The 26,074-nt window shown below is 50.9% G+C and overlaps 1 protein-coding gene across 1 annotated transcript; it reads right to left on the reverse strand.

The window, feature by feature from the left end:
* On the reverse strand, nucleotides 1-25,312 carry LOC140218559 (uncharacterized). The gene is made up of 4 exons (XM_072288341.1): nucleotides 24,268-25,312; nucleotides 2,767-2,900; nucleotides 1,278-1,526; nucleotides 1-8 (listed from the first exon to the last, which is right to left on the reverse strand). The coding sequence occupies exons 1-4, from the start codon at nucleotides 25,152-25,154 to the stop codon at nucleotides 1-3; spliced, it is 1,278 nt and encodes a 425-aa protein (XP_072144442.1). The 5' UTR covers nucleotides 25,155-25,312.
* Nucleotides 25,313-26,074: the final 762 nt, after the last annotated feature.

A 26,074-nucleotide genomic window follows, 5' to 3' on the forward strand; every position in this document is an offset into this window, starting at 1 on the left:
TCACAGCGCTGAACAACACCCCAAGATGGCACAAAAAAATTTTACGAAAATTACTGTTACGCCACACACGGCATAAGAATGGCATTGGCAAAAAAGCAATGCAAACCACACAAAGTAAGACGTAACATGTAATTTATAACGTTAACCTACCCTGCTGAATGCTATAAGTGTGGTTGCATCCTAATGGTGTCTAGGGGCAACCTAATTTTCTTCGCTAATATATAGCAAACCGTTTTCCTCCAACAAATTTAGTTTTGAGAAGAGTACTCCAACAGTGCGGCCAGAGCGAATGCCATTTCAGCGGAAATTCAGTGCGTACAGTCATGAGCACTGCGAAAGGGTCGGAATACTGGTAAATTTTTTAGCGGGAAATGTGTGTTTACCCGCTACGACCTTTTTAAAGCGACTTGATTGTTCCTTTTCATATTGACCGAACACATTGCGCAGAGGGAACTAAACGCGTAGATGACCTCGCCAGTATACGCTGTGAACATCACTAGCTTGCAGAGTTATACACCACAAGGGCAAGAAGGCGGGATCTCGTGGTCCACATTCAGAAACTGTGCGTTCAGTCATTTCATAATGCTTTTTTTAACTCGTCTACTTTCCTTTAATTTAAGCCTACACTCTTAACGAAAGCAACTACATTTTTGCCATTTAAGATACACGTCCAATTTCCTCGCGTTCGGTTCAAATACCGTTGACATTCTGTTGTGTGTTCCTTCCCCAGTTTGTCATGTTAAACAGCACCTTGTTATAGGCACGAAAATATTATTGTTTCGCCATTTTTTTTTTATCATTATCAACAAAGTTAGACTAAACTGCGTTAGCTCAACGGCAGCTTTACCGGAAAATCTCTTCATTTTAACCCTTATACATAGTATGCACGTGACGTCACATCCGCTGCTGTCGTCTGCTTCCGCTACCTTCCGCCATCTTGGGGTACCTTATCAACAGGCGCGCGCATAGGCCTCTATGGGCCTATAGGTTCCCCAACATGGTGCTGCCGTAAACCGGAAATCGCGGAGTATCGTTGAATGACGTACGTGCATACTATGTATAACAAAATCAAACCCGCGTTTCGTATCTGTTTTATTCAACAGTCCAGAAGGTGGGAAAAAATATTAAACTCACTGGAGCGCACGTCTCAGCCGAAGCGCCACTCTTTCCGTGGTGATGGAAGAGTGGCGCCCCGATTTGCGGTTTCATACAAAATGCCTCTCCATGCCTCGAATAGGCGGACGCATTCAACACAGGTCGAGGGAAACGTAACGTACCGAATGTTCCCAAGGAGAAGATGGTGATCTCGATGTGACAGCGGCGAAAGATGTAGTTGTTGATGCCCTGCGTGGTGTGCACGACGAAGGCCGGCATGAAGACCGTTATGGCTTGCACGCCGATAGAGCCGTAGTAGAAGTCTAACCGCTTGCTGGTAATCGCGTACAGAGTGGTGCAGCCGGCCGCCACCAGGAACACCACCAGCGTGTACGGGACGCGGATGTGTCGCTGGATGGTCTTCAGCATCGCTGCAACGCGCCCACGAAGGCAGTGGAAGTTGTACGCTGTGAACGCTTCCTCGCGGTCTGATCAGTTTCTTCGCCCGACGTATGAAGACTTTAGCTACGCGCGGGACGTTTACTTCCACTCAGAAGTGCGCGAATGCTGCCAAGTTGCGTCAAACATGTTGGCGTACTTGTCGTTATGACAGTAACAGCGCCGAACCTGGTGTTCGAGACACAGACGAAAAACACAAAACATGAAACGCTTGTTCGGTTTCCTGTCGTCTGCTTCTTCTTGTACAGGCTCGCGGTGGCTCGCTGAGAAACGCGAGCGTAAATATTTGATGGACCGTTGACTCAATTAAGGGGCATCGAATGCTCGCCACCGCGGTGTGTTCTGTCTCGCAATACCGGGGAAATGAATTTGCTTTTGCGGTTTGTCGTACGGAAGATATGCGAAACGACTTTAGTTGTTGGTGCCCTGCGTATAAAAGAACATGCATTTAAAAGAAAGAAGAAGAATGCTAGCATTTTGTTCCGTCGACTATACTACCGGGCGGTTCATGTCGACAATGACTCAATTCGCGAGAAAAAGCTTCTCGCAGATGCCCCAAAACTGAAGAGAAAAAAAAAAGGGGGGGGGGGGGGGGCTTCACTGTTTGCTCACAAAAGTGTATTTTAATGCTTGGAGCATAAGAAAAAAAGAATTCAAATCGTTTAACTTTTCCGAACCCTTCTAAGACCACCGTCGTCGCTCCACGTCAGAAAATTTTTGGATACCCATTATCTGAGCTTGCGAGGCGTGCTGCGCTCGCTGGTGGCACCACCGCGTTGCTCTCTAAGAACAAAAAATAATATATATATATATATATATATATATATATATATATATATATATATATATATATATGTGTGTGTGTGTGTGTGTGTTGTCTTTTTTCTTGGAAAGCAACGCGGTGGTGTATATATATATATATATATATATATATATATATATATATATAGGGAGAGAGAGAGAGAGAGAGAAATGCACGCAAGCCGTACCTCGGCGTTGTAATTGCGATATTATTGTTGACAAGACCTGAGGCGTCGTCAACAAGTCGAAACAAAATGACAATTCGGGAAATTGAGATATCCGCTAAGATATACGCTCTCGTGATAAACTCCATAGCGCTGATCTGGGTAAATTTTATTTATCGCTGACCAGAGCGATAAATAAAATTCAGCTGCCGTCTACTCCAGAAGGTTTTAGTGTGCGCCGGCTTACTGCTCATGGTGAAGAAGGCGAAGAGCGCCAGGTAGTAGGTGCGGTGGTGGTTATCCACGAGGTAATTGGCATCCGTCGTCAGATCCATCGTTGCTTTGCGGTGTCTGAAACAAGGGGCACGGGCGTCGCTGGTTCTGAAATGCAAAAGCGCAAAAAGGAAAGAAAAAGGAGAAGAAGAATGCCAGACAATCAAGGGAGTGATTCAGGCGCAAAACGTGCGCGAACGAAATGTGATACGAATTTATACGCACTTATAGCGATCAGTGAGGGTTGGACCCGTCCCGAAGCAATGGGGGACGCCCAAAACGCACAGTGGTGTATAGGGAACCAGGGTGAGAGGAGTGGTCGTCGACGGAACGTAACCAGCACTTGCACGTAACCTACGAATTATGAACGAGACGGGAACGGCCACAGCGCGGATCTCGTGCGCGCGCACGCTAGATCCGTCTTCTTCTTCTTCTTCTTCTCTTTCTTTCACGGGACGCTGACGCGATGACCGCGTGTTAATCGCAGTGAGTACGTATAGTTTCCTACAATAATTACTTGAGGGATCTCTGGCGCTGCAATCGTTCAGCCACAATGGGAATGATGGGATTCGTTCATGGATTTGTTTTGTCATCGTGCTTGTGGATTCAAACGTTCTCGTAGTTTTGTTTAATACGCTTTATATATGCCTTCATTCTCGGGGATTCCAGAGCAATCTATGCTTTTCGAAGTGCAGAAGACAATCGCTACTAATTGCAACGGTTCAGCTTGTCGAGGTGGCCAAATGATCGAAACGCGCCAAGCGTCTCAAGGCAATGGCTTGCCCGCAATAAATTCGTAAGGCCGTTTTATGTCCCCTGTCAATGCATGCGTCCGTGGCGGAATGTTTTCAATATCGGCATCTGTGCTAGAGGCTCTGTGCTCGAATCCTGCCGTCGGACAATTTTAATAACGTTTATTTAATTATTTATTACGCATTGCTTTGTTGAAAATGAGTTTACAAAGTCACGAAACCGTTTGAAGCCAGAAGGACGAAGTTTAGGCAAATCCATGTACGTGTACTTCCCATAATTCCCATGCTTCCATTGCAGCTCCTGTAGAGCCAGAGTTCCCTCTGGTAATTATTGAATGAAACTTTGTGGTAGCGCGCGTTGACACTTAGCTGACCCTTTCTTCTTCCGCCAAAAGGACAGAGAAGCCGATACCGGAGATATTGCAGCTTATGGTACGGTATGGTATGAAGAACCTTGTTTAGGTCCTGAGGGATCAGTCTGGGACTGGATGCGGGCCGCTCCCACGTCGGTACAGAGAGGCCGAGCCCCTCGGCCGTCACACGGGCCCTCTGGACAGCCCTGAGTTCGTCCGCCAGCACTTCACTGTGCAGCATCCGCTGCCACCACTGTTCACCTCGAGAACCATCACCGGCCAACGCCAAGCAGCGCCAAAGCATGTGTTCTAAATCGAGCAAACCCCCACACTTACTACAATAGACTGAAACCCCGCAGTCCGGATTAATTTTATTTATGATGACCGGGTTAGGGTACGTTCACCCAAAGCTCAAAAAAGCACAGGCCGTCACTTACAGATAGTTGCAGACTAGGACATGCATCACACCAACAACACTAAGCAGGATTAATCCTGACCTTCCTACTGTATGCTCACACACACTGCGGCCACGAATACAACAACTTCGAACACATGCTCTGGCTGTGCCCTGCCAACGCGAGCACGGACTTTCCCGACCAGTCTTCCTGGGACTCAGTGCTCAGAAGCACAGAGCTCATCGCTCAGCTCAAGGCTGTCCAGAGGGCCCGGGCCGTCGCCGAAGGACTCTGTCTACCGGCCCCGACCTGGGTGGAGCCGCCGGATTGATTTCCCCTCAGGACCTAAATAATGTTCCCCTCAGGACTGGTCGTGGTGTCGTGAAATTCGACAGCTTCTATCTGCTTGCAGCGCAGAGAAGCTACGGTGCCCACGAACCAATCAGAGGAACCAGCGGGAAGATGGGGTCAGTATGCGACGTATGAATGCGTACTTGTGCCGCTTTCTCTCTGAAGAGAACAGAGCACACGACGCTGCGAAAGCGACGCGGCAAGCAAGTGCATGGTGTTCCCGACCATGCGCGTGGTGTCTGGTGGCGGACGTGTACAAACAATTAGCGCTCATACAACGTCGGTCACCGACGTTTTCAGCTTGATAAAGGTGGCGAATGTAAATTTGCGAAGAAGAATCATGCAGGCCCCACACTCCAGCCTCCATCCAGCTTTCTGAGTGTTGATGATGATGATGCTTTTTATTGACATCCCCATTTGAAACAGGGCCGCGACAGCTAGTCGCCTAGCCTGCTTGATCTAATTGACTTTTGCTGCATCTATCGCAGTCTAGCATTCTGTCTATCCCTCCTTGCTCTTTTTTTTTTCATCATTGAAACATCTGTCTCTGTATTGTACAGTTAGCTACCTATGCCTGTAACGGCTCCTGTTCTGTCAATTTCTTCCCTCCTTTTTTTTCAACAATTTTCTAAACGTCTCTTGCTTATCTCCGCTGCTGACCAATTAATGCTGCCTTTCGCTTGGAATCCCAGCGCTTTCCAGAGCTGGATGTTTCCTACTGGTCTTGCTGGGGCAATACCTTGACATTCCACTACGATGTGCTGAGACCTTTACGGAATCTTGCTGCCGCAGACACGTGCTTCATCTTGTTTCAAATATTTCCTCCGGTGTGTTTTCATCCTCAGTCAGCCAGCTCGATCGGGCCTCAAATAGCAAGTCACTGCGCTTTGTGTTATCCATCCGTACAGTTCCTCACTCCTGATTTCTTTCTCACCGTATTTGCAAATCTCCATGGTCTTCTTCTTTTTTTTTTTTTGTTATTTGTATCCAATTCACCGTCTCTGTTTTCCTCACTTTCTTTTTGATGACTCCGAGTTGCCTACTCACGCGTTTATTTACTCTGCACTTGGTTGCCAATTTTCTCGACCTCTTCCTCCGTTCTGTGTCCGCACTTTAATTCTGACCAAACACTGCTCTAACGTATTTAAGACGGTACGACTAAGTGCTGTAAATATGGACGTTAATAAAAGTGCGTACGTACCCTCTCGATGTTGCTAACTAAAAGTTATTGAAATTGGGGCGGCCATATGAAATATCTTTTCTTTTTCAAACGGTACCCATAAAGTTACGCTGGTGCACTGCGGTGAAGGTCAACAAATAGCCGAAGGGGCAATGTCCGAAATTCCTGGACATGTCTATTTCGGAGCATCTGTGCGGGTATTTAGCAGTGACTGGCATTAACTAATACTAACAGTAACAGTTACTAACAGTCACCAATGCATTGCTGTTTGAAATAATGTTACCAAACCTTAGAAAATGAAAAGCTGTCGCATGAACCGCGATTATTTCAGGACAAAGTTTCAATGCCTCTTTCGCGAAGCTCGTCGTACGCGCACAGTTCCTAGTAAAACGCTATGTCGTATGCTCGGAGTATTCGCTGACTTGAATTTTGCAATTATAACATGTTCTCTAAATTCATGCAAGTACTTTAAACGTTAATTAGTGAATATTGTTAATCATCCACATTAGCCATATGTTCCAAAACTTAAGCTAGCTGTTCACATAGTCCATTAATGAATAATGGCGGTAGCATTTAGTTCCGGTTAACTACGTTTCTCGTTTCGGGCACAATAGCGCCGCACAGCATCGTATTCTCCTAAAATATAGAGGCAGGCGGGCGCCGCCATTTATTAAATTCATAAAATGCAAAATTTCTTCATTGAAATAGTCTTGATGCATTGTTTATACTCCTGGTCGTGGTTATGTATTAGAAAGGTGAGTCAAAATAAATATGCCGTGCCTTAAAACAATTGAATCCTGTGGTTTTACATGCCAAAAGCACGATTCGATCATGAGGCACGCCGTAGTCACAGACACCTGCTTCGTAGTCACAGACACCTGCATTGGGTCCCCAATGCACGGGACACGAGTGTTTTCGCATTTTGCCCCCATGCGGCCGCCGCGGTCGGGATTCCATCCCGCGACCTCGTGCTTAGCAGCGCAACACCATAGCCGCTAAGCCACCGCGGCGGATCTCTTAAAATAAGTTTCGTTACAATTAATTTGCTAGCCTGCAGTGATTCTGGGCGTTTTCGCTGATTTTGCTATAGGTGTATCTGGTATCTAAAGATACACAATACTCACTCAATCAATGTATTGAAAATACACGTCTTCCCGAATGTATCACGATACAAATAAAAGATACTACCGGTGGAACCATTATTAAGTAGCTAAGATGCACGTTGTTGGGTCTCACAAGTGCCCTTGGGACAAAGGAACGACAACACAGTAGTGCCAACAATCACAAGGGCATTTATTGCACCTTTCACACACTAATGTCTGCTAGCCGAATGTGGGCGCGGTGAGTCGGACTTCCAATTGAGGAAGTCCGACTCACCGCGACAGGATAGTGGGCGAATATGTTCGCTTCCCCGCTGGACACCAACGCCTAGTCGTTCGTCGGTATACGGTCACGCGGTCACGCGAGCGGTGGTGCGTTCGAACGATCATGTTCGTCCATCCCGGTGCCCCGCTGCAAAGCATTTCTCGAGACGGTCCCACGAAACGTGGATTGGCGCACGCGTGGAGAGTGGGCGTCGCTCGCTCACCCCAAGCCAAAGAGGAATAGCCTACTCACTTTCGCGCCCGACTAACCCCGCCGTTAGGTGGCGTTACCAACGCAACGACCGCGCCATCTCTCGTAATGTGCCCACGCTGACCGCAGCCGGCGCTTAGCTACGCTGCGGGGAGAAGCCAGATTACAGGAGACGCGAGAGCCATGCGGGGAAAACAACATCAGAGGACGCGTGAGAGTCGAGCGTCCCCGCGATGTATCCTCGATATTGTCTAGCCCTGCTGCATAGACTGTTCTTTCTTTTTCTGGCCCGAGCACACACCGAACCTAAAGATGCCGTGCACTGGCCCACCCGAGCCCGACCCAGTGGTTTCAGTCCTGGCGCGTACCCGTCCCGGGTCCATACTCGGGCGGCCCGGCCGGCCACACCGCTAGCCATTTCGTCTCAGTCTTGAATCTCAAAAACCCTTGCAGCGCACATAGCAGCGTACTTAAATTCACATTCCCGCCAATTTTATTGCTGCAGAATTCGAGCAAATAAATTTGGCAGGAATGTAAATTTGGCTAAATCTCACTCTTGGATCTCAAAAACCGTTGCAGTGTACATAGCAGTGTACTTAAATTCACGATACCGCCACTTTTATTGCTGCAGAAGTCGAGCGAATAAATTAGACGGGAAGGTAAATTTGGCTAGGATAAAACTCTGAGCATACATAGCACCGGTTTTCTAAAGTCAGCTTTGTGGCAATACAGTTGCGTTATGGGGTGAAGCATACGCAATGTATCTTGATGAAGAACACCAAGAGTGGGAAAACGGTCGCCGGACATAGTGTGTTCCATAATTATACACGCCATCTTCTGTCACAGTAAGGGCATCCGAGACGCCTAATAAGTGTACTGACAGACCTCCAGAGCTATTTCGGACGTGACTGTGGTAGTTTGAGTCTTTGTTTCGACCACCTTGCGCTCCCTGTATATATATATATATATATATATATATATATATATATATATATATATATATATATATATATATATATATATATATTTATGAGCCCGTAAACACATCAGTCAGTGATTGGAGAGCCATTCGATACTTGATTTTGCTTTTATTCGTTTTTATTCGACCGTACAGCACACATAATCACAGCTGGCGTGCTCTCGTTCAGTGCCCGCGACGGCCAGTGCGATACCACTGAGTTGATTGAGCCGATTCGGGCGCAACGCCTGAGGGAATGGCGGCCGCCACCCCCTGTCCCTCGAGCGCTGGCGCCATATACCTGACTTGCAATCATTCAAAGCTGTTTCTAACCTAGCCGAGGCCATTTAATCGCCTTGATTGTCTTCGGCAACAAGTGTGGCCCTATCTGTAAAGAAAGTACTAGTTTGTTTATGAAGCGGATATTCGCATGTGTGACATTCAATTATCCGCACAATTATAGATACGTCCTTCCGAGGTTTCCTGTACAACTGCATTGGTAATATACAAGTCAATACGTTCTTTCTGGTATCACCACTACCATTTCTTTTTTTTCTCTCTTTTTCAACTTGCTCTTTAGAGGCCACCTAAGTGATGCATCGGCAGGGTTCATGCTATGCCCTCCGACCGTGATTCCACTTTCAATATGATTCACCGCAGTATAACTTGTATATTTATATTGCGCAGAACGGGACTGCATTTGAGGCGGACATTAAGGAGCAGCATTATGCAACGATTCTTTCGCCCATGTCCAACCATAATGTCGGATGGAACAAGGAATTTGCTTTGTCTGGCTTCATTTTATTGTCGTCGATTTTTCAGTTCACAATTCCACTGTCCATTTGTCGTAATATGGATGAATTTCGGCTCTGTCTACTTCTGTTTTAACATGCGGGGTGTTATTCATGGTGGTTGTACAACGTGAACAACGCAGCTTGTTTTTTATTATTTTTTTATTTTTCTCTCATTTAAGATACCTTAGTTCTTCGTTCCCGTTAATTCGTCGCAAACCTGTGAAGTACCAGAAATAATAATAATAAAAATATACATGACACTGAACAAGAGAGCCGCGCCATTTAACGTGTCAAAACGCCGTTCAAAATAAAAATGGATTTAGAGATTAAATTTTTCTGCGTTCTGTTTCATTTTCCCCATTATTTACCTCTTAAACATTATTTACCTCTTAAACAAAGAATGAACAAGAAATCACGGAAACCAGTACCGGGCTGCGTTATGATTTAGCGCTCAAGATAACTTGTGAACGTATATTCCTAAATTTATTTGCTGCTAGTTAAGTCCCTGTCACACTAGGGCGACACGACGCTGATTTTGGTATGCTGACTTTGAAGAGGCATCAAAGAAAGCACTTTAGAATAGCAATGAAACGTTTACCCACACATTTGTGTCGTCTACACCTTTCCAGAAATGCTTCGCATGACATAGATAATCATCAAGGATGGTTTTTGTCTTATTTTATCCCCCCGCCCCCCACCCATTTTTTTTTTCTTTTAGCATTAGGAGTGTCAAAGCGGAAACGCGTGTATCTGAAGTGTGGGAAGCTGGTCACGCGGTAGATGTCACCGTCAGTTGCACTTCGCTTTTTGAAGAGGCAGGACGTTTGTCGAATGGTCTTCGCAACAACACTTTGAAATCTGGTCAACGCTGCTTAAATCATGGATCCTGGACCTCAAAGAGGTGCGACCTAATGCTAGTGCATTTCTATATCATTTACCGCTAAATCACCACTTATTCTTGTACGTGGACGTTGTGAAGGAGTTAGAGAAGGCCTGAATGAAGACAACGAAGTGCCAGGGGTTTAGAATAAAGACTCGGATAATCTTTTTTCTTAGGTCACCTGATTATTGGCCAATCGCCCATAGTGGGTGTGGGCCACGTTCGGAGTGGAGCAAAGCAAAGCATAAACGAAAAGAACAACAAAAAGGCGAGCATAGGCATTTCCTTACTTTCGCTTGGCTGGTCATTTTCTTTGAGACGGCCAGATTTCACTCTAGTTTTTGAAGCCGAGCTTTTAGCAATGATTTCGGCGCTTCAAAAACTCCCTTCGAACTCAATAAGTGCGGTTACTATAACAGATTCCCATTGTGTTTGTACTTCGCTTACAGCTTCATCCGATTTGTCAACTATAAAGACGTTTATAACATTAGTTCCTTCACAGTTGAATTTTCTAAAACTATTATGGGTACCAGGTCACTGTGGATTACATTTAAATGAAATGACAGACTCATTAGCGGGAGCATTCCTGAGTGGACCTGTAATGCCGGTTCTTCCAGTAGTTATGCACATAACGACAATTAGACATCGCAAACATTCAATTCATAGAGATATCATTCAATCAATAATAACATGGACAGACTTTTAGCACGTGAAATTTCTGTGGAAAATCCAGTGGTGACCATCAAGACAATCAGAAGTAGTTATCACGAGATTACGCTGCCGTGTCCCTCCATTAAACCTATATTTGCACAGGACTCGTTTGGCGCTATCGCTTCTGTGCCCATACTGCCAAGAAACAGAATCCCTTGATCACTATTTTTGTTATGTCGGCGATACAAATTGTTAAGAAAAAGACACCTAGAAATTCCACTTGCTAAATTAGGGTTAATGTTGTCATCAGAAATAATGCGATTTTTCGGTGCCTCAGTTATAGGGGTCAGCCACAGGGACGTGTTTGATGCCGTTTCCGGTTACATAAATCAACTAAACGAATAACATTCTGAATGTTCGTTCGTAATTTATTAGTTTTTGTATCTTTTTTTCTCTTTTTTTTAATCCAATATGTAACACTTCAGACGATAAGGTAATTGTTTCAGCACGCAATGCTTGGCCAATCTCCCAGTGTGGGTATGAGCCATAATATGGACCATCATCACCATCATCACCACAGCCTAGCCCTACTGTACTGTAAATTGGCGCAGCCGCATAGCTTCTGTATGGACATTCAAGCAGACAGAGCTTTTTCCTTTTCCTATTGCATGAGTATGCTCTATCATAGACGAGACTGGTGGATAGCCTTACTAGCGTTAGTAAGGTTCCTGCGGTCTACGGGGCTTCACGATATACTTTAAGAACGCGGCCCCCTACCGCTTCATATATAGTGTATACGAGGTTTGTTTGTGCTCGTCTCTCTTTCTCTCTCTCTTTCTCTCTCTCTATCTCCACCTTCCACTTTCTTTGTCTTTTTATCTCCCTTAACCCTTCCCCCGTGCTAGGTAGCCAACCGGAACTACCTCTGGTTAACATCCCTGCCTTTCTATGCATCATTCCTCTCTCTTTCAAGTTGAAATGTGGGTGGACTTCATCATCGGGGCAAATAAACGCGGTGCCATCCGAATGTTGGCTGCAACCCTCCAAGATGAAGAAGAACAAGCTCTTCCGGAAGCAGGGAGCACCAACGCATTTGACTCCTGTATAGGCGCTAGAACAAAGCTCACTTCAGATGATTTAATTGCGAAAGAAAAAGTGAAGCTGAATATAAAACTTCAAGATCATAAGAATTTTGTTCTGAGTCTAATTCGAAATTGCGCGAAGCCTGCTACCGTTGCTTCGTCTGACAGTGGCGTAAACTTGATGGAATGATAGATAGATGCAAAACTTTAATGAAAGTCCTCAGGTACGCGACTCAGCGCGCTGCGGGCCGCTCCCACGTTGGGACAGTCAGGCCATGCCCGACCGCCGCATCGTGGGCCCTCTGGACAGCCCATAGTTGCGCCCCGGCATCGGGGCTCTTGGTAGCGGAGGGCCACTTGTCCTCATTGATTTGTTCCGTGCCTCGCAACGAGGGGCAACGCCAGAGCATATGGTCTAGGCTAGCGATGTCATTGCAGTGCCTGCAAGAACTAGTGGCATAAGTGTAGCGATAAAGCTTGTGGAATAAAGCCTGGCTGGGATACGAGCCCGTTTGCAATAATCTGAGGGTCAATGCCTGCGCTCTATTTAACTTCTTGTGAGGAAGGGGAAAGTCTCTCCTGCTGAGATAAAAGTGTTGTGTAATTTCATTGTATGTGGTCGGTTGATCTCTGTTCTCCACCCCTGCGGGCCGGCGGAGGAGTTCTCCATGGTCGTGGAAAGCGAGACCTCGCACCTTGGAGTTGGCCAGCTCGTTGAGGCTTGTGGGGTCTCCCATGATGGATCCCATCTGAGCGGGGAACCACATGAGAGTGTGGGTGGCTATCGCTAAGTTTCTTGATGTTCAAGAGGAACAGAACGGACAGCAAAATGAATTAATGCGTTTGCTCGTAAACGTGACTGAAAGAGGAATAAACAGACCGAATTTTGAACGCGTGAAGCCAGACATTTGATGGAGAGTTCAGTGGTCCCGAGTCCTGGCTAACATTTTATGAATATGTCTGCAATGAACTACTGGCACAATGATGAAGTTAAAGTGAAAAACAAGCGACTATTCCTGTCAGGAACAGCGAAGGGTTGGTACGAATTGCGTGTCAACACTCACAACAACAAACCCTGGACGTAGTGAAAGGTAAAAGGAAAGGTTTCTCGGCTTTTTCGGTGAGGACAAGGTATTCTTATGAGACAAAGCTATTCAAGTATAGATTTGGATCTGCATTCAGCTGTTTTTATGAGAAAAGGAGGTTACACCAGCTGGCTGACTCAGCTTTGCTTGAGACGTCCTTGGTTCCGTTTATCCTTCATGGTTTGAGCCCCGACCTTCAGAAGCAAATACAAGTGAGAGGGCCCAAAACGGCTGAACTTCAGCATGGAATGCGAAACCTGTACTTACAAGACTCAGGACTCCAGCGGCAACCCATGATGCCTGATGCAAGATGTCCAACAGCCACACGAGATGATGAAAGACGCCCGCTTGCAAGCTGGAAGTCTGCAGCTACTCCTGTGTCCTTTCTACCTGACCAAGGAGGCTCAAGCACATGTGAAGAGTCACATGATGGATGTAACAAAAACTGAATAAAAGGGTTTCGGCTTCCACCTGACGACAGCAAGAAAAGCTGTTTATTTGTCGCATGCAAGCATCCTGTACATACCTGTTTTTGTTGATGGAAAAGAAAGGAGCGCGTTAGTTTACAGCGGAGCAAGCATCAAAATTATTAACGCCAATATCGTTGACAGTGAGGAAGTACAACAGGGACGGCCTGTAGGAGTACATGGATACGACGGAAGGCGAGATGTTCGCGATAAATGAACATGTGTAACTATATCGTGTTTCGGCAACACTCTTGCTGCGCCGGCGCTAGTACTCGACGGAGTGCCCTATGAATTACTTCTTTCGCGTCCAGCCATCAGTGAACTTCACCTCAACATCTACTGGACTGGAGAAGTAACTACAGAAAAAAAAAACGCCACAGTCTCAGCGCTTCTGCAGCTTCGTTTTCGAGGAGCTGCGGAAGGTATCGTCATATCGTCAACTGAAGATGTCAAGATGCTTTACCCGGAAGTGCTATGCTTGAAGGGATATCCCAAGGTAACTACCAAGTTTGAGGTACCATTTAAGTTAGGCGATACTATAATGGTGAGAAAGAAGCCCTATAATATCTCACGGGAGAAGGAAATGTGGCTGAAGAACGAGCTTCAAAAGATGTTAGGTGCCCAGATCAATCGTCCATCCACATCTGCATACGGGTTGCCCGTCGCTATTGCACCTAAGGAAGATGGAAGCCTCTGATTCTGCGCAGGCTACAAATTAACAAGTAGACAGAGCTTTTTCCTTTTCCTATTGTACGGAAAGACTCTATCATATATACGAGACTGGTGGATGCAGAACGTTTTCGTGTATTGACTTATGTAAAGGATTTTGGAAAGTTTACTTTCTGAGGAATACAAGAAATACTCTGCCTTCATAACGCCATTTGGCATCTGTGAGTATAATCGATTCCCGTTTGCATGGAAGAACTCACCCGCCTGGTTCCAGATGATGAACGATGTCTTGCGACCGTTTCTTGGGAAGTTTGGTAACATGTACATCGACGGATATAATGATTTGCTGACGGAATGAGGAGGAGCACTCAGTGCAGCTAGCTTGTGTACTTCAAGCACTGAGTGATGCGGAACTCAAGATTAATAACAATAAAAGTAAGTTTTTTCAAAGGAAAGTTGGTAAAGTGTTTGATGGCCAAACCAATGCAACAAAGCAGGAATCAGTCGAACGAATCTCAAAAATGCATAATCCGTATGGCTTACATTCATTGCGGGTATTTCTCGGCTTTGCGGGGCATTTTCGGTCATTCATCAGAGATTATGCTACGAATTCAAAGTGCCTCACAGAAAAAACCAAGAAGAATGTGCCAATTTGGTGGAAAACAGAGTGTGACTCCGTTTATCAAAGTACTGTGAGCACCATTTCGTCTGATTTAGTTCTGACGCTTCCAGACTTCAAGTTGTCCTTCGAGCTCAACACCGACGCTTCTTATTACGGCACAGGTGCAGTGCTTTACCAAAGGAATACAGAAGCTCCACGGAGCCGGCCACAGAAGATCGTGGGGCATTATCCGCATACATTCTCGAAAGCGCAACTCAATTACACGACTACGGAGAAAGAAGCTTTGGTTAAATCCTCCGAGTACGAAACAGGTGTACATGGGACCGTATCGCGTGATGCGAACTGCAGTGGAAGAAGGTGTTCTCAAGAGAGTTGATCAGGTCAACGATGATGGCGTGCTCGAGTTTGCAACCATTGGGAACGTCTTTATGTGTCATCCCAAGAAGGATGCGCCGTCAGAGGGGGACTGTGCGTGGACAGTGTGAAGAAGTTAGAGAGGGTCCGAACGAAGACGACGAAGTACCAGGGTGTTCAGAATAAAGAAGTTGGCTGACACCAGAGCCTTGCCCTATTGTGTCTTATTACAAATCTTTTTTTTTTGTGGTCCTTTACCAGGCAGCTGTAAAGTCGACTACTCATCAGAAGAACGACCCTGTGGAGTGTAATATGCTTTTTTAATAATGAAAAATCAGCAGATCCCTGCCACTAGTGTCGCTCATATACATATGTACTGCAACACTATTAAATATAAGGCCATGAGTACCACAGTACACGGAAAAAAAATTAAGGAACATGCATACAGGTAAGACAGGATAAACTACTCGAAAATAACTAAACCACTGCACACATTAGGAACAGACATGGTCTATACGTACGCCACTTCATCTATATTGTCATTCAGCCATCTATATCACACGTAATCACTGTGATCTATATATAGTATGGGGATGCGCGACTCTCGCGCGTCCCCTGATGTTTTTCCCGCATAGCGCATCCCCTGATATGCTGTTTTCCCGCACGGCTCGCGTGGCCTGGCGCCCGCGGCGGTCGGGTGGTACAAGCGCAGTGCGAGAGATGGCGCGAGTGTTGCGCTGCTAACGCCGCCGACAGGCAAGGTTACTTGGGCGCCGAAAGGAAGGCGCTTGGTCTCTTTGGGTTGGGGAAGCGAGCGGGAGCGGACGTGCCGCCCGCGCGTGCGCCTACCATGCTTCTGCGAGACCGTCTCGCGTGGCCGCCTTGGACACCATTCGCGTGACCGTACACGCGAACGACCAGTCGTTGGGATCCAGCATGGGGCGAACATATTCGCTCGCAATGCGGTCGCGGTAAGTCGGACTTCTAGATTTGTCGCGCGCCCATCGGCATGTTTTGGGGATAGCAACTCGGCTAGCAGGCATTGATCTATGAAAGGTGCAATAAATGCCCTTGTGATTGTTTGCACTACTGTGTTGTCGTTCCTTTGTCCCAAGAGTACGGAGGAGAACCCCGTATCTCCCACATCTGGCGCCCAACGTGGGGCTCTTGGGGCATCGGACGATAGATTTAACAGTTTTGCTTCGTTCGAGACCTTTGTTTGAACCGAAGCGTAGGGCTAGCGTGGATTTTGATCGCTAGCGTTGGCGGCGTGCTTTCTTGAGCGAGGCGGCGGTGGCTGTAGTGTGTTTGAACACGTCAACATGCTAAGCCTTTTCGCAAGTGTTTTCTTTAATGACATTCGTCAGTACGAGAGCCACGTGGTCTGGATCCTGGGAGAGCGAGGCTGAGCGCCCGCGGAGCAAAGGCAAGCCTGAAGCGAGTGAGTACGGAAGCCTCGTGGGTGGTCCGAATTTCTTATGTAAATAGCTTCTTCTATCTCTTTGACTCGGATGAAGTCGCGGCTCTGGGAGCCGGGTGGCCGCGGGCCACGGGTGCCACGACGGGCTGACTGGTATTGCGGCCTGGCACCGGGCGCTCCGACACCGTCTGGGACGGTGGGCGCCGTCAACTCGGATGCTGTGTGCACCGAGCGGAGTAGGACCACCTCACAGGGCTAACGTCTCCTCGCGGCTGCCCGTTTTGCGCTCATTTTGAGTGTTGTTTTTGGATGCCGGTTGTTGTCAGAGTAGCGACGCTTTAGGCCTAAGGCTTTACGAAGCTGCCTGTCGCACGTGGAGGGACACAACCTGGTGGACCGTGGCGTTGAGGTGTTGCAAGTTGCTTCCCTCATTCTAGTTAGCCTCGCACGAATTGAAATTACTCGTTCGACTCAAGAAAGCGAGCTTCGTTCACGTGAACTTGGCATCTGAGCAGCTGCCCGATCTTTTGCTAGCCGAGTTGAACATCGTACCACGTGGGCGATGCGCATGCAGAATTCCTCTCCCTTGCACTACTGTAGTGTTTGCCGAGTGTGTTGAGTTTACGCAGCGTGATTGGAGTCACCCCTGGCTTGCTGTCACCTGCACATCGTCTGCGCTGCTGCCCCGGACTACGATCGAGTCACCCCGGGCGATGGTGATGCTGTGGCCAGTTCGGCGCAGCGACTTCGGCGGCCTCCTGCATCCAGCTCACAACCCTCGGCGGCGGACAAAGGAGCCAGCGGTCACCGACAGCTACGGCGGCTCTTGCCAGCAGGGCGCGTTGGCGCGAGCGACACTTGCTCGTACCGACTACTGCGTCGTCGTTTCCGGAGTCCTGGTCTGGAATGATGCCGTCGAGTCTGCAAAGCTGCTGCTGTGACCGGCGGACGCCAGCGGTGTACCCCAAGGACAGTCGGCTCGCATGTTACGGACAGCGTGTGGACATTTCCCCGGCGCGGCCACTGTTGCATGTACCACCTTGTTCGCGAAGCACGGGTTAATGTTAGACCGTGTGACATGTTTCGCCGGAATAAGAAGTGATTTAAGCTTGGGGGGATATGGGGATGCGCGACTCTCGCGCTTCCCTGATGTTTTTCCCGCATAGCGCATCCCCTGATATGCTGTTTTCCCGCACGGCTCGCGTGGCCTGGCGCCCGCGGCGGTCGGGTGGTACAAGCGCAGTGCGAGAGATGGCGCGAGTGTTGCGCTGCTAACGCCGCCGACAGGCAAGGTTACTTGGGCGCCGAAAGGAAGGCGCTTGGTCTCTTTGGGTTCGGGAAGCGAGCGGGAGCGGACGTGCCGCCCGCGCGTGCGCCTACCATGCTTCTGCGAGACCGTCTCGCGTGGCCGCCTTGGACACCATTCGCGTGACCGTACACGCAAACGACCAGGCGTTGGGATCCAGCATGGGGCGAACATATTCGCTCGCAATGCGGTCGCGGTAAGTCGGACTTCTAGATTTGTCGCGCGCCCATCGGCATGTTTTGGGGATAGCAACTCGGCTAGCAGGCATTGATCTATGAAAGGTGCAATAAATGCCCTTGTGATTGTTTGCACTACTGTGTTGTCGTTCCTTTGTCCCAAGAGTACGGAGGAGAACCCCTTATCTCCCACAATAGTTATCATAAGTATAGTTTCGCTTGAAGTTGCCGATGGCTTTCTGTACCATTCTTCCCTCGTTGTTGTCGAAGAGACCAGTCTGAAGTCCGTAGAAATATCCTAAGCTCAACGCTTGCTCTCTTTTCAATAAATATTGTGTATTATTACTACTACCCCCGAGCTCGTTTACCTTGCTAGAGCTAACGGAATGCCGCAAGCAACCTGCCGGGTGCGGATGACATCACAGTCTGGTCCGTCCACCCGTCTCTCCGAATTCAAGCCACAAGGTTACAGCTCGCTCTTACAATTACAGATTGTGGGGTCTTAGGGTCTCACAGGAGTACCGACCACCGCGGGTTCGAGCTTAGCGAGCCACAGGGCCGCGTCAGCCGTCAGCCTCTAGCACCGTTGCGCGCGAGCTCAGGCCACGAGGGGCTACCGAGCGACGCACGCAAGAACACAGTATTGCCCTAAATTGACGGAAACCGTTTATTGTCTCCAACGGCACCCAACACTGCACGAACGCCCGGTCCCGGGACGGCGGGGAACCAAAGGGGTCCCGCACCAAGGGCGAAAAATACAGTTAGGGGCGCCTGTAGCACGTCGCTGCGAGAGCACAGGCTCAAGCTGGGACGCGCCGCTAGGAAAAGTCCCGGCGGCTATGCTACTCGCTCTCGCGATAACCGATGGGCCAACTCGCGAGAGCTCGGGCAATCTCCTTCGGCTTGGGCCTCCGATGAGTGCGGCTCGGCGTGGTACGACCTCGCGCGAGCACTAGGCACCCGTTCTTCGGCTTAGCGTCGGGATAGGAACAACACGAGGTACGCGCTCCCCGCACGGGCAAAGGCACCGTGCGTGAGCTCAGTCCTAGTCACAAAGGTGTCGGCGGACGAGAGGAAGCATGTACGTACCGGGCGCTGTCCCAAGGAGCAAGAGCGTCGCTACCGTCACGGCAGTAGCCACCCGGGGCCGCTCCGTGACGTCACTAGCTCCGCCCTCACCGCGAACCAGCGCAAGTGGAGCGCCACCGCCAAAACTGGTTCGGAGCAAGGACGACGTGGCAAAAAGGATTGCAGACATGGGTGAAATGCGCCCGCGCAATGGCGCGTCGAATTCCCCAAATCCCCACATCCTCCTCTCCTTAATTGCCCCCCTACCAGTCTGGCGAAGAAGCTGGTAGGGGCTAATGCACCAAAGACAACTGAGCCTTTCATGCACTAGCTAATTGCTACCTCAGCCCAGCAAGCACTATGCGTACAAAAAAAAAACATACATACAATGATAATGGAAAAATAATAAATAAAAGATCATACACTCTAAAATACAAGAAAATGACGCCGCGAAGGGGGGGAAGAAATATTAACAAAAGAGTCTGCTGCTAGCGCGGGGCAATGTCCAGGGGTGCGAAGAGAACGCGGCGCGTATAGTTCTGTGGCTAGGGCGGTGGACGAAGTCGCGGGAGCTGCGAGCGTAGGCTTGATTGCAGGCCACGTTAACGCAGGAACGGGCTCACCGTTGTTCCATCGGAGTTGCCGGCGAGCCCGATGAGTGCCGCTTTCGTGGTGGTGGTGGTCCCGAACTCCAGGTGGACGGGGCAGGACACTGCCAGGTCAGCTGGCCACGCCGCCGTATGCAAGATGGATGAGCAGCCACAGCGGCGGTTGCAGGGCGTTCGCACGGCGTCGGCGACTGCAGAGAGCCGAGCTCCTGGCGTGATGTCATAGGGTCCCGTCCACCATCGGTATCCGCGGCGATCCGATGGAGTTGGTGCGGCAACGAGCAACGGCCTCCACGCACGCACGCACGCACGCACGCACACACACACGCACGCGCACACTCTCCTCGTGGTACCGCGCATCACTCCTCAACGTCCGCCATGCCGCCCGTTGTTCACAACGCGCCGCTCCGATCCAGGGTCGAAGCTTCCCTCTCCCCCGCACCAACGAGGCAACGTGGCCATTGTCACCCCCCGCGCTGCACGACACGCCAATTACACACGACACGACACAACATGACCCCCTTCTTGGCAAAAAAAAGGTAAAAAAAAAACGAAAACGAGAAGAGAGAAAAAAAACACAGAAGAAAACAAGAATGGTCAAAGTCTATGTACAAGTTACAAAACAAGATGAACTATACAACTGTACACTTAAAACATTAACACAATAATTACACTCAGCATGCGTACCCAAAAATTAAAAAAATAAGAAATGCACACTGCTACAACACACTGCTAACAACATTAGCAGAAAGCTGGGCTGGGGCCAGCTTCTTTTCGTGCACTGGCCGCAAAGAAGCTAACCCACTGAGGCTAAGCAATATTACTGAGGGCCTTCGGTGGCGGAAAGAGTCCGCCGTCAGGCGCGATATCACACAGGTGACCGTCTCCTCAGGTTGTACCGGTGCGTGGTCCGAATGCGGTCCTTCGCGCCGGGTGTGCCCTGTTGCTTGCGCGTGGTGCCACTGGGCACCGGCGCGAGCTCGTCGGACCGCGACGCAAAGGCTTTCAGGTCGGCGATATGGGCACGGCTGAGTTTTCCCGAAGGGGAATCCTTCAGCAAGTACGCGAGCGGAGACCAAACTTTCTCTACTCGGTACGGACCAAGCCACTTAGGAGCGAGCGAGGCTGAGAACCCCTTGCTCGCGTCGCTAAGAGCGTGGTTGCGCTTCAGGACTAAATCACCTACCTTAAATGAAAGATGGCGATGCTTCCGGTCGTACTGAGCCTTCTGCTGGGCCCTGGCCGAAGTCAAACTCTGCCTTGCTCTACAGAGAGCCCGACAAAGCCTGTCCCGAAGTGCTGAAGCGTACGCAGAACAGTCTGCCGGCGCCTCCTCATCCCCGAGCTGACATTGAATGACACTGGTCACCGGATTTGCCAGCTCCCTTCCAAAATTGAGGAAAGCGGGAGAGAAACCAGTCGAGCGATTCTCGGCGGTTCGGATTGCGAACGCGAGCTCACTCAAGTGGTCTGCCCAATCCTTTTGACTTACGGCAAAGGCCGCCAACATTGGTTTGAGGGTTCTATTGACCCTCTCCGTCAAATTGGACTGGGGATGGTAGGGCGACGTGGTGCAGTGATTAATTCCCAGGGAACGGCACGTAGCACCAAACACCCGAGCAGTGAAATAGGACGCGTTGTCCGTAATTAGTCTTTTCGGAAAGCCGAACCGACAAAAAACTTCCTGTAGCCTCTCCAGCACCGCTCGCGCGGTCACCTTTCGAAGCGGAAACAACTCCACCCACTTCGAAAAATGATCGACGACTACCATCAGGTGTGTGAACCCCTGCTTACTCCTGGGGAAAGGCCCCATAAGATCGCAGGTGGCCACTTGCCACGGACGCTCACTGTCAATTGGTTTCATCAACCCGGGCGGCTTGCCACCCCTTGATTTCACCGTTTGACAGACATGGCAGGAACGGCAATAGCGAAAAATGTCACGCTTTATGCCAGGCCAGGTCACAGTTTGGCTTAGTTTCGCAAAAACTTTGGAGCCACTCAAATGACCGGCCAAGGGTTCGTCATGAGATGATCGCAACAGTGCGCTTCTCAGACTCTTGGGGATAACCACCTTAAACGGGTCCACAGCCTCGTCATCGGTGGCTATGTATTTCAGCAGGAGCCCATCGTGATCCAGCAAATATGAATCCGCGGGGGACCCAGCGACACACGCTGGTTCCGGTCCCCCTGCGCCCGCCGCACTACCAGCAGCGTCTCGGCGCTCCGTCTCCCTGAGACCGTCGCTCACTCCGCGACAAAACGGATCAATTTGCTGGGCCTTCAGTAGCTCTTGCCTGCTGAATGCGATTCCAATTCTCCCAAAGGGGAGTCTGGTCTCGTCCCCACTCAGGACTGCAGCCAACGGCGTCGTGGGTTCGCTTTCGAGAAGCTCCCCCGCTCGCTCGTTTTGCGGCGCGCTGCTTGCCTGGAGAGCGGAATGACAGGTTTGCCCGCTTGCGGACTCGCCTCTCTCTGCGCTCGTTTCGCCCCCGACGCTTGCTGGCGCAAAGGCACCGGCCGTGGCTGTAACACCTGGAGGAATGCTCTTGGTGGACAATGGGGCACGGGATAGCGCGTCAGCTACCACGTTGGTGCTCCCCTTTCGATACTGCACTGAAAAGTCATAATGCTGTATCAGGAGAGCCCAGCGCGCCAGCCGGCCCGCAGGCTCACGGAGCCGCATCAGCCAACTGAGCGCACTGTGGTCCGTCTGCACTACGAATTTCGTACCATCAAGGTAAACATCGAACTTACGTAGTGCAAACACGATAGCGAGGCACTCCTTCTCGGTCACGGAATAATTCCTCTCTGCCGGAATCAAGGAGCGGCTGGCAAAGGCCAACGGCTGCAACACACCATCGTATTCCTGTAGGAGGACTGCTCCTAAACCCAGATCGCTCGCGTCGGTCTGGACAACGAACGGTCTGGTCAGGTCGGGGAGTCTGAGCTGCGCTGTCTCCGCAATGGCGCTAGACAGTTGGCGAAAGGCCTGCTGCTGCTCAGGTCCCCACTGCCACGCGGCCGACTTACCCAAGAGCTTGCTCAAGGGTGCCTGCACTCGGGCACAGGACGGAATGAATGACCGGTAAAAGTTGGCCATTCCCAAAAAGCGGCGAAGGCCACGTACGTCCTTGGGCGCGGGTAAATCGAGGATTGCCCGAAGTTTCTCCCGGTCCGGCTCAATGGAGCCTCCGCCCAGCGTAAACCCCAGTAACTGAACTCGGGTTTGCGCTAGTTGGGCTTTCGCAGGATTCAAAGTCATCCCGGCGGCCCTCACCCTCTCGAGCACATCGGCAACATGGGCCAAGTGTTCTTCGAAGGTTCGTGAATAAATCACGATGTCGTCGAGGTAGCACATGCAGTATGACCACTTTGCTTCCCCGAGGACGCGGTCCATGAGTCTCTGAAAGGTCGCAGGACCGTTGCATAGACCAAAGGGCATACGAGTAAACTCAAATAACCCTCTGTGGGACGTGAACGCGGTCTTGCACCGGTCACGCTGATCCATCCGGACCTGTAGGTAACCTTTGGAGGCATCCAGCGTAGTAAAGTACCTCGCACTGCCCAGGGTTCCTACGATGGAGTTAATCGTGGGGAGCGGATAGGCATCCTTACGAGTCACTCCGTTCAGACGGCGGTAGTCTACGCACAGGCGATGACTGCCATCTTTCTTAGGCACCAACACAATTGGAGACGCCCAGGCGCTGTACGAGCGGCGGATAATGTCGGCCGATAGCATCTCGTCGAGCAAGCCATCGATCACCTGCCTCTTGGCTAGGCTGACGGGCCGGGGGTTACACTTCAAAGGAAGCGCGTCTCCAGTTTCGATCGCGTGGCTCGCCAAATCGGTACAGCCAGGTTGATCGGTGAAGAGCTCTTCGTGCTGGCATAACAGTGCCGACAAGCGAGCCTTCTGTGTATCATCCAAATGAACCGCACAGGCGGCCAGAGGATGTGGTGCCTCTTCGTGCCGTGTCGCTCGATCCCTATGGGGACTTTGAGTCGACAAGCGCATAGCGCAGGGGCCTGCCCCCGAATTCTGCGCGCGACGCGGTTCGTGCCGTGCCTCTCGTTCCCAAAGGGGAGTCTTAGCAGGCGAGCGCACAGCTCGAGGGCTTGCCCCCGAACTTGGCGCGCGGCACGTTTCCGACGCCCCATCTGCACAGGCAAGATCGGACGCCGGCGGGCTGATGAACGGCTTTAGCAACGTAAACGGTCCGTCGCGATAGCCGCCATTCGCAATGTCCACAACGATTCCGGTTTTAAGGAGAAAGTCCCTTCCGAGGATCACAGGAACACTGAGCCCGGGGAGATGAACGAAACGCGTGCGTCTCATTCGCTCTCCCCACCTGACAGTCAGCCTTGCGGCGCCCGCCGAATGGGCCACGCCTTTCGCAAGATTGAATGTCGTTCGGCAATCCCGCAAGCGCACTGAGTGCTTCTGCAAGTGGGATAACACCTTTTCGCCGAACAACGAAGCGCTTGCGCCCGTGTCCAGCAGCGCAGGAAATTCGCGGCCGACAATGGTCACCGGAATAAAGGGCGCGTGCGCCCCAGCAACACAACCTGCTCGGTACGCCGAGGGGACAAGCAAGGTTTCGGTCACCCGTGCCTTCACGAGCGACCCGCGCTCCCGTTTCCCGACCTCGCAGGAGGCCTGGGCGCGGTGCAGTCCCTTGCTATATGCCCTCGTTGTTGGCAGCGAAAACAGCGCACTCCGCCGCGGTACCTTTCCCGAGGCGGAGCGGCCTCAGCTCCCTGCCGGGGTCGACTCGCTGCATGACCAAAGGGCCTGTTATCACGAGCGTCCGCCTCTGCGATGCGTTGGGTCGAAGGGCGTCCCTGCGCATGCATTTCGGGCGGTGGTGCAGCACAGGCTGCCCGCCTCCCGTACGTGTAGGGATCTAGAGCGCGCGCGCTCAGCTCCCATGCACACCCGTTTGTAGCCGCAAAGGCAGCTTGGCCGGGTTGTTGCCGTTGGGGGAGGGGCACAGGCCCTCCCCACGCGCAGCGTGGCTCAAGGGCCTCGCTGGCGGGCGGCGGTGGGCGATAGGCTCGCGCGGCGAGAATGTCGCCTTGAATGCGCTTTGCCTCGGCGGCCAATTCTTCTAAATCTCGGAACCGGCCGCCGCGCAGGTACGCCGAAAAGGTCGGATGTGCCTGCCTGATCACCCGTTCGACGCGTTCCTCGTTCGAAGCTTTGGGCTCAGCGACCAAGAACAGGTCTTGCATCGCGCGTACGTACTCCTGAAGCGACTCGTCAGGGGCTTGTGTACGTAGCTCAAGCTCTCGCCGCATCCTACTCTGGTAGTCAGCGGGTAGGAATTCGCGCAGGAATGCCACGCGGAACTCCTCGAGGGTTGTTGCACGGTATCCGGAAAGCCGGTACCACCTAGCCGCCGTGTCAGTAAGTGCTACGGGAACGACGCGTTCCAGCACCTCCTGATCCTCCAAACGATTTGCCCTCTGGTAGCGTACCAGGGAGTCACAATAATCCCTGGCACTGAGCAGGTCACCGTATCCGCTGTAAGTCGGGACTGCCAACCGTACAGCGGGGTGCGCGCATTTCGGTACAGCCGAAAGCGCCTTAACTGCCCCCGAGAGTGACTGAATCATTTCGGCGGCGTTTTGCAACAGCGTCTGTGCGCCTGCTCCAAAGGGAACCGTTGGCGCGTTAGCGGCGTGGCCGAGCAAGGGTGAACAGTCGTCCAGCTCGATTAGCGGCGCGGTTTCCACAGGGATACCGGCCGCGGCGCCGCCAGCCCCAGAGCAAAACGGGCTCCTAGCGGGGTGCGCCTGCTGTCGTTCACAGCTGCCACTTGAGGCAGCTATACGTGAATTGCTTAGGCCGCTTGCAGCCAGCGTCGACAAAACAGGTGCGCGCTCGAAGGTTGCGCCACTGGGCACTACCGAATGCACTCCAAAGGGAGACGAGTGAGCGAAATTCGTGGCTGCAGCATCGTAATCCCCACAGGGGGCCGTGGCAGGCCACTGGTTTTGGCTGCTCACTTGAGGAGCAGCCCGCGGGCAAACGTCGGAGAGGGCTAAGGCCCCGTTTCCGTGCTGCGCTCCGTCAACTCCACAGGGAGCCGATCGAGAGCGCTGCGACATCGCATTGCCTTGCATTCCGAAGGGAATCGTGGCAGACGAATGTGCTGGTGTGCACTGTTCGGGGAGGGCTCTGGCCCCGTTCCCAAACAACGCTACTGCTCCAATGGGAGCTGGTACGTAGCGCCTCGTGTTGTCGTCCCCACAGGGGGCTGCGACAGGTGAGGGTGCATAAGTTCGCTGCTCAAGGGGAGCACTGGCCCCGTTATCGAGCAACGCGGCGTCTGCTCGCGGTAACAAAGGACAAAAGTCACCTAACAAATGACAAAGGTCACTCGGCCTAGCAGACATAACGCGGCAAGTATAATATGCAAAGGCGTACTAACTCGGCTAAGCACAGACAAAGGCTTAATGAGCCTTTGAATCCGCGTTGGGCGCCAGTGTGGGGTCTTAGGGTCTCACAGGAGTACCGACCACCGCGGGTTCGA

Source organism: Dermacentor andersoni, chromosome 5, assembly GCF_023375885.2.
Source record: "Dermacentor andersoni chromosome 5, qqDerAnde1_hic_scaffold, whole genome shotgun sequence".
NCBI lineage: Eukaryota > Metazoa > Arthropoda > Arachnida > Ixodida > Ixodidae > Dermacentor > Dermacentor andersoni.

Bases quoted from the DNA above. Each gene is read 5' to 3' on its own strand.
- LOC140218559 (XM_072288341.1), bottom strand. From the start codon at position 25,154: ATGATTCAGTCACTCTCGGGGGCAGTTAAGGCGCTTTCGGCTGTACCG. The intron at 2,901-24,267 runs GTACCGCGGCGG...TTTGCATTTCAG, and splicing joins GCCGCTCCGCCTCGGGAAAG to AACCAGCGACGCCCGTGCCC. The intron at 1,527-2,766 runs GTAAGCCGGCGC...GGCGCGTTGCAG, and splicing joins CGCCTTCTTCACCATGAGCA to CGATGCTGAAGACCATCCAG.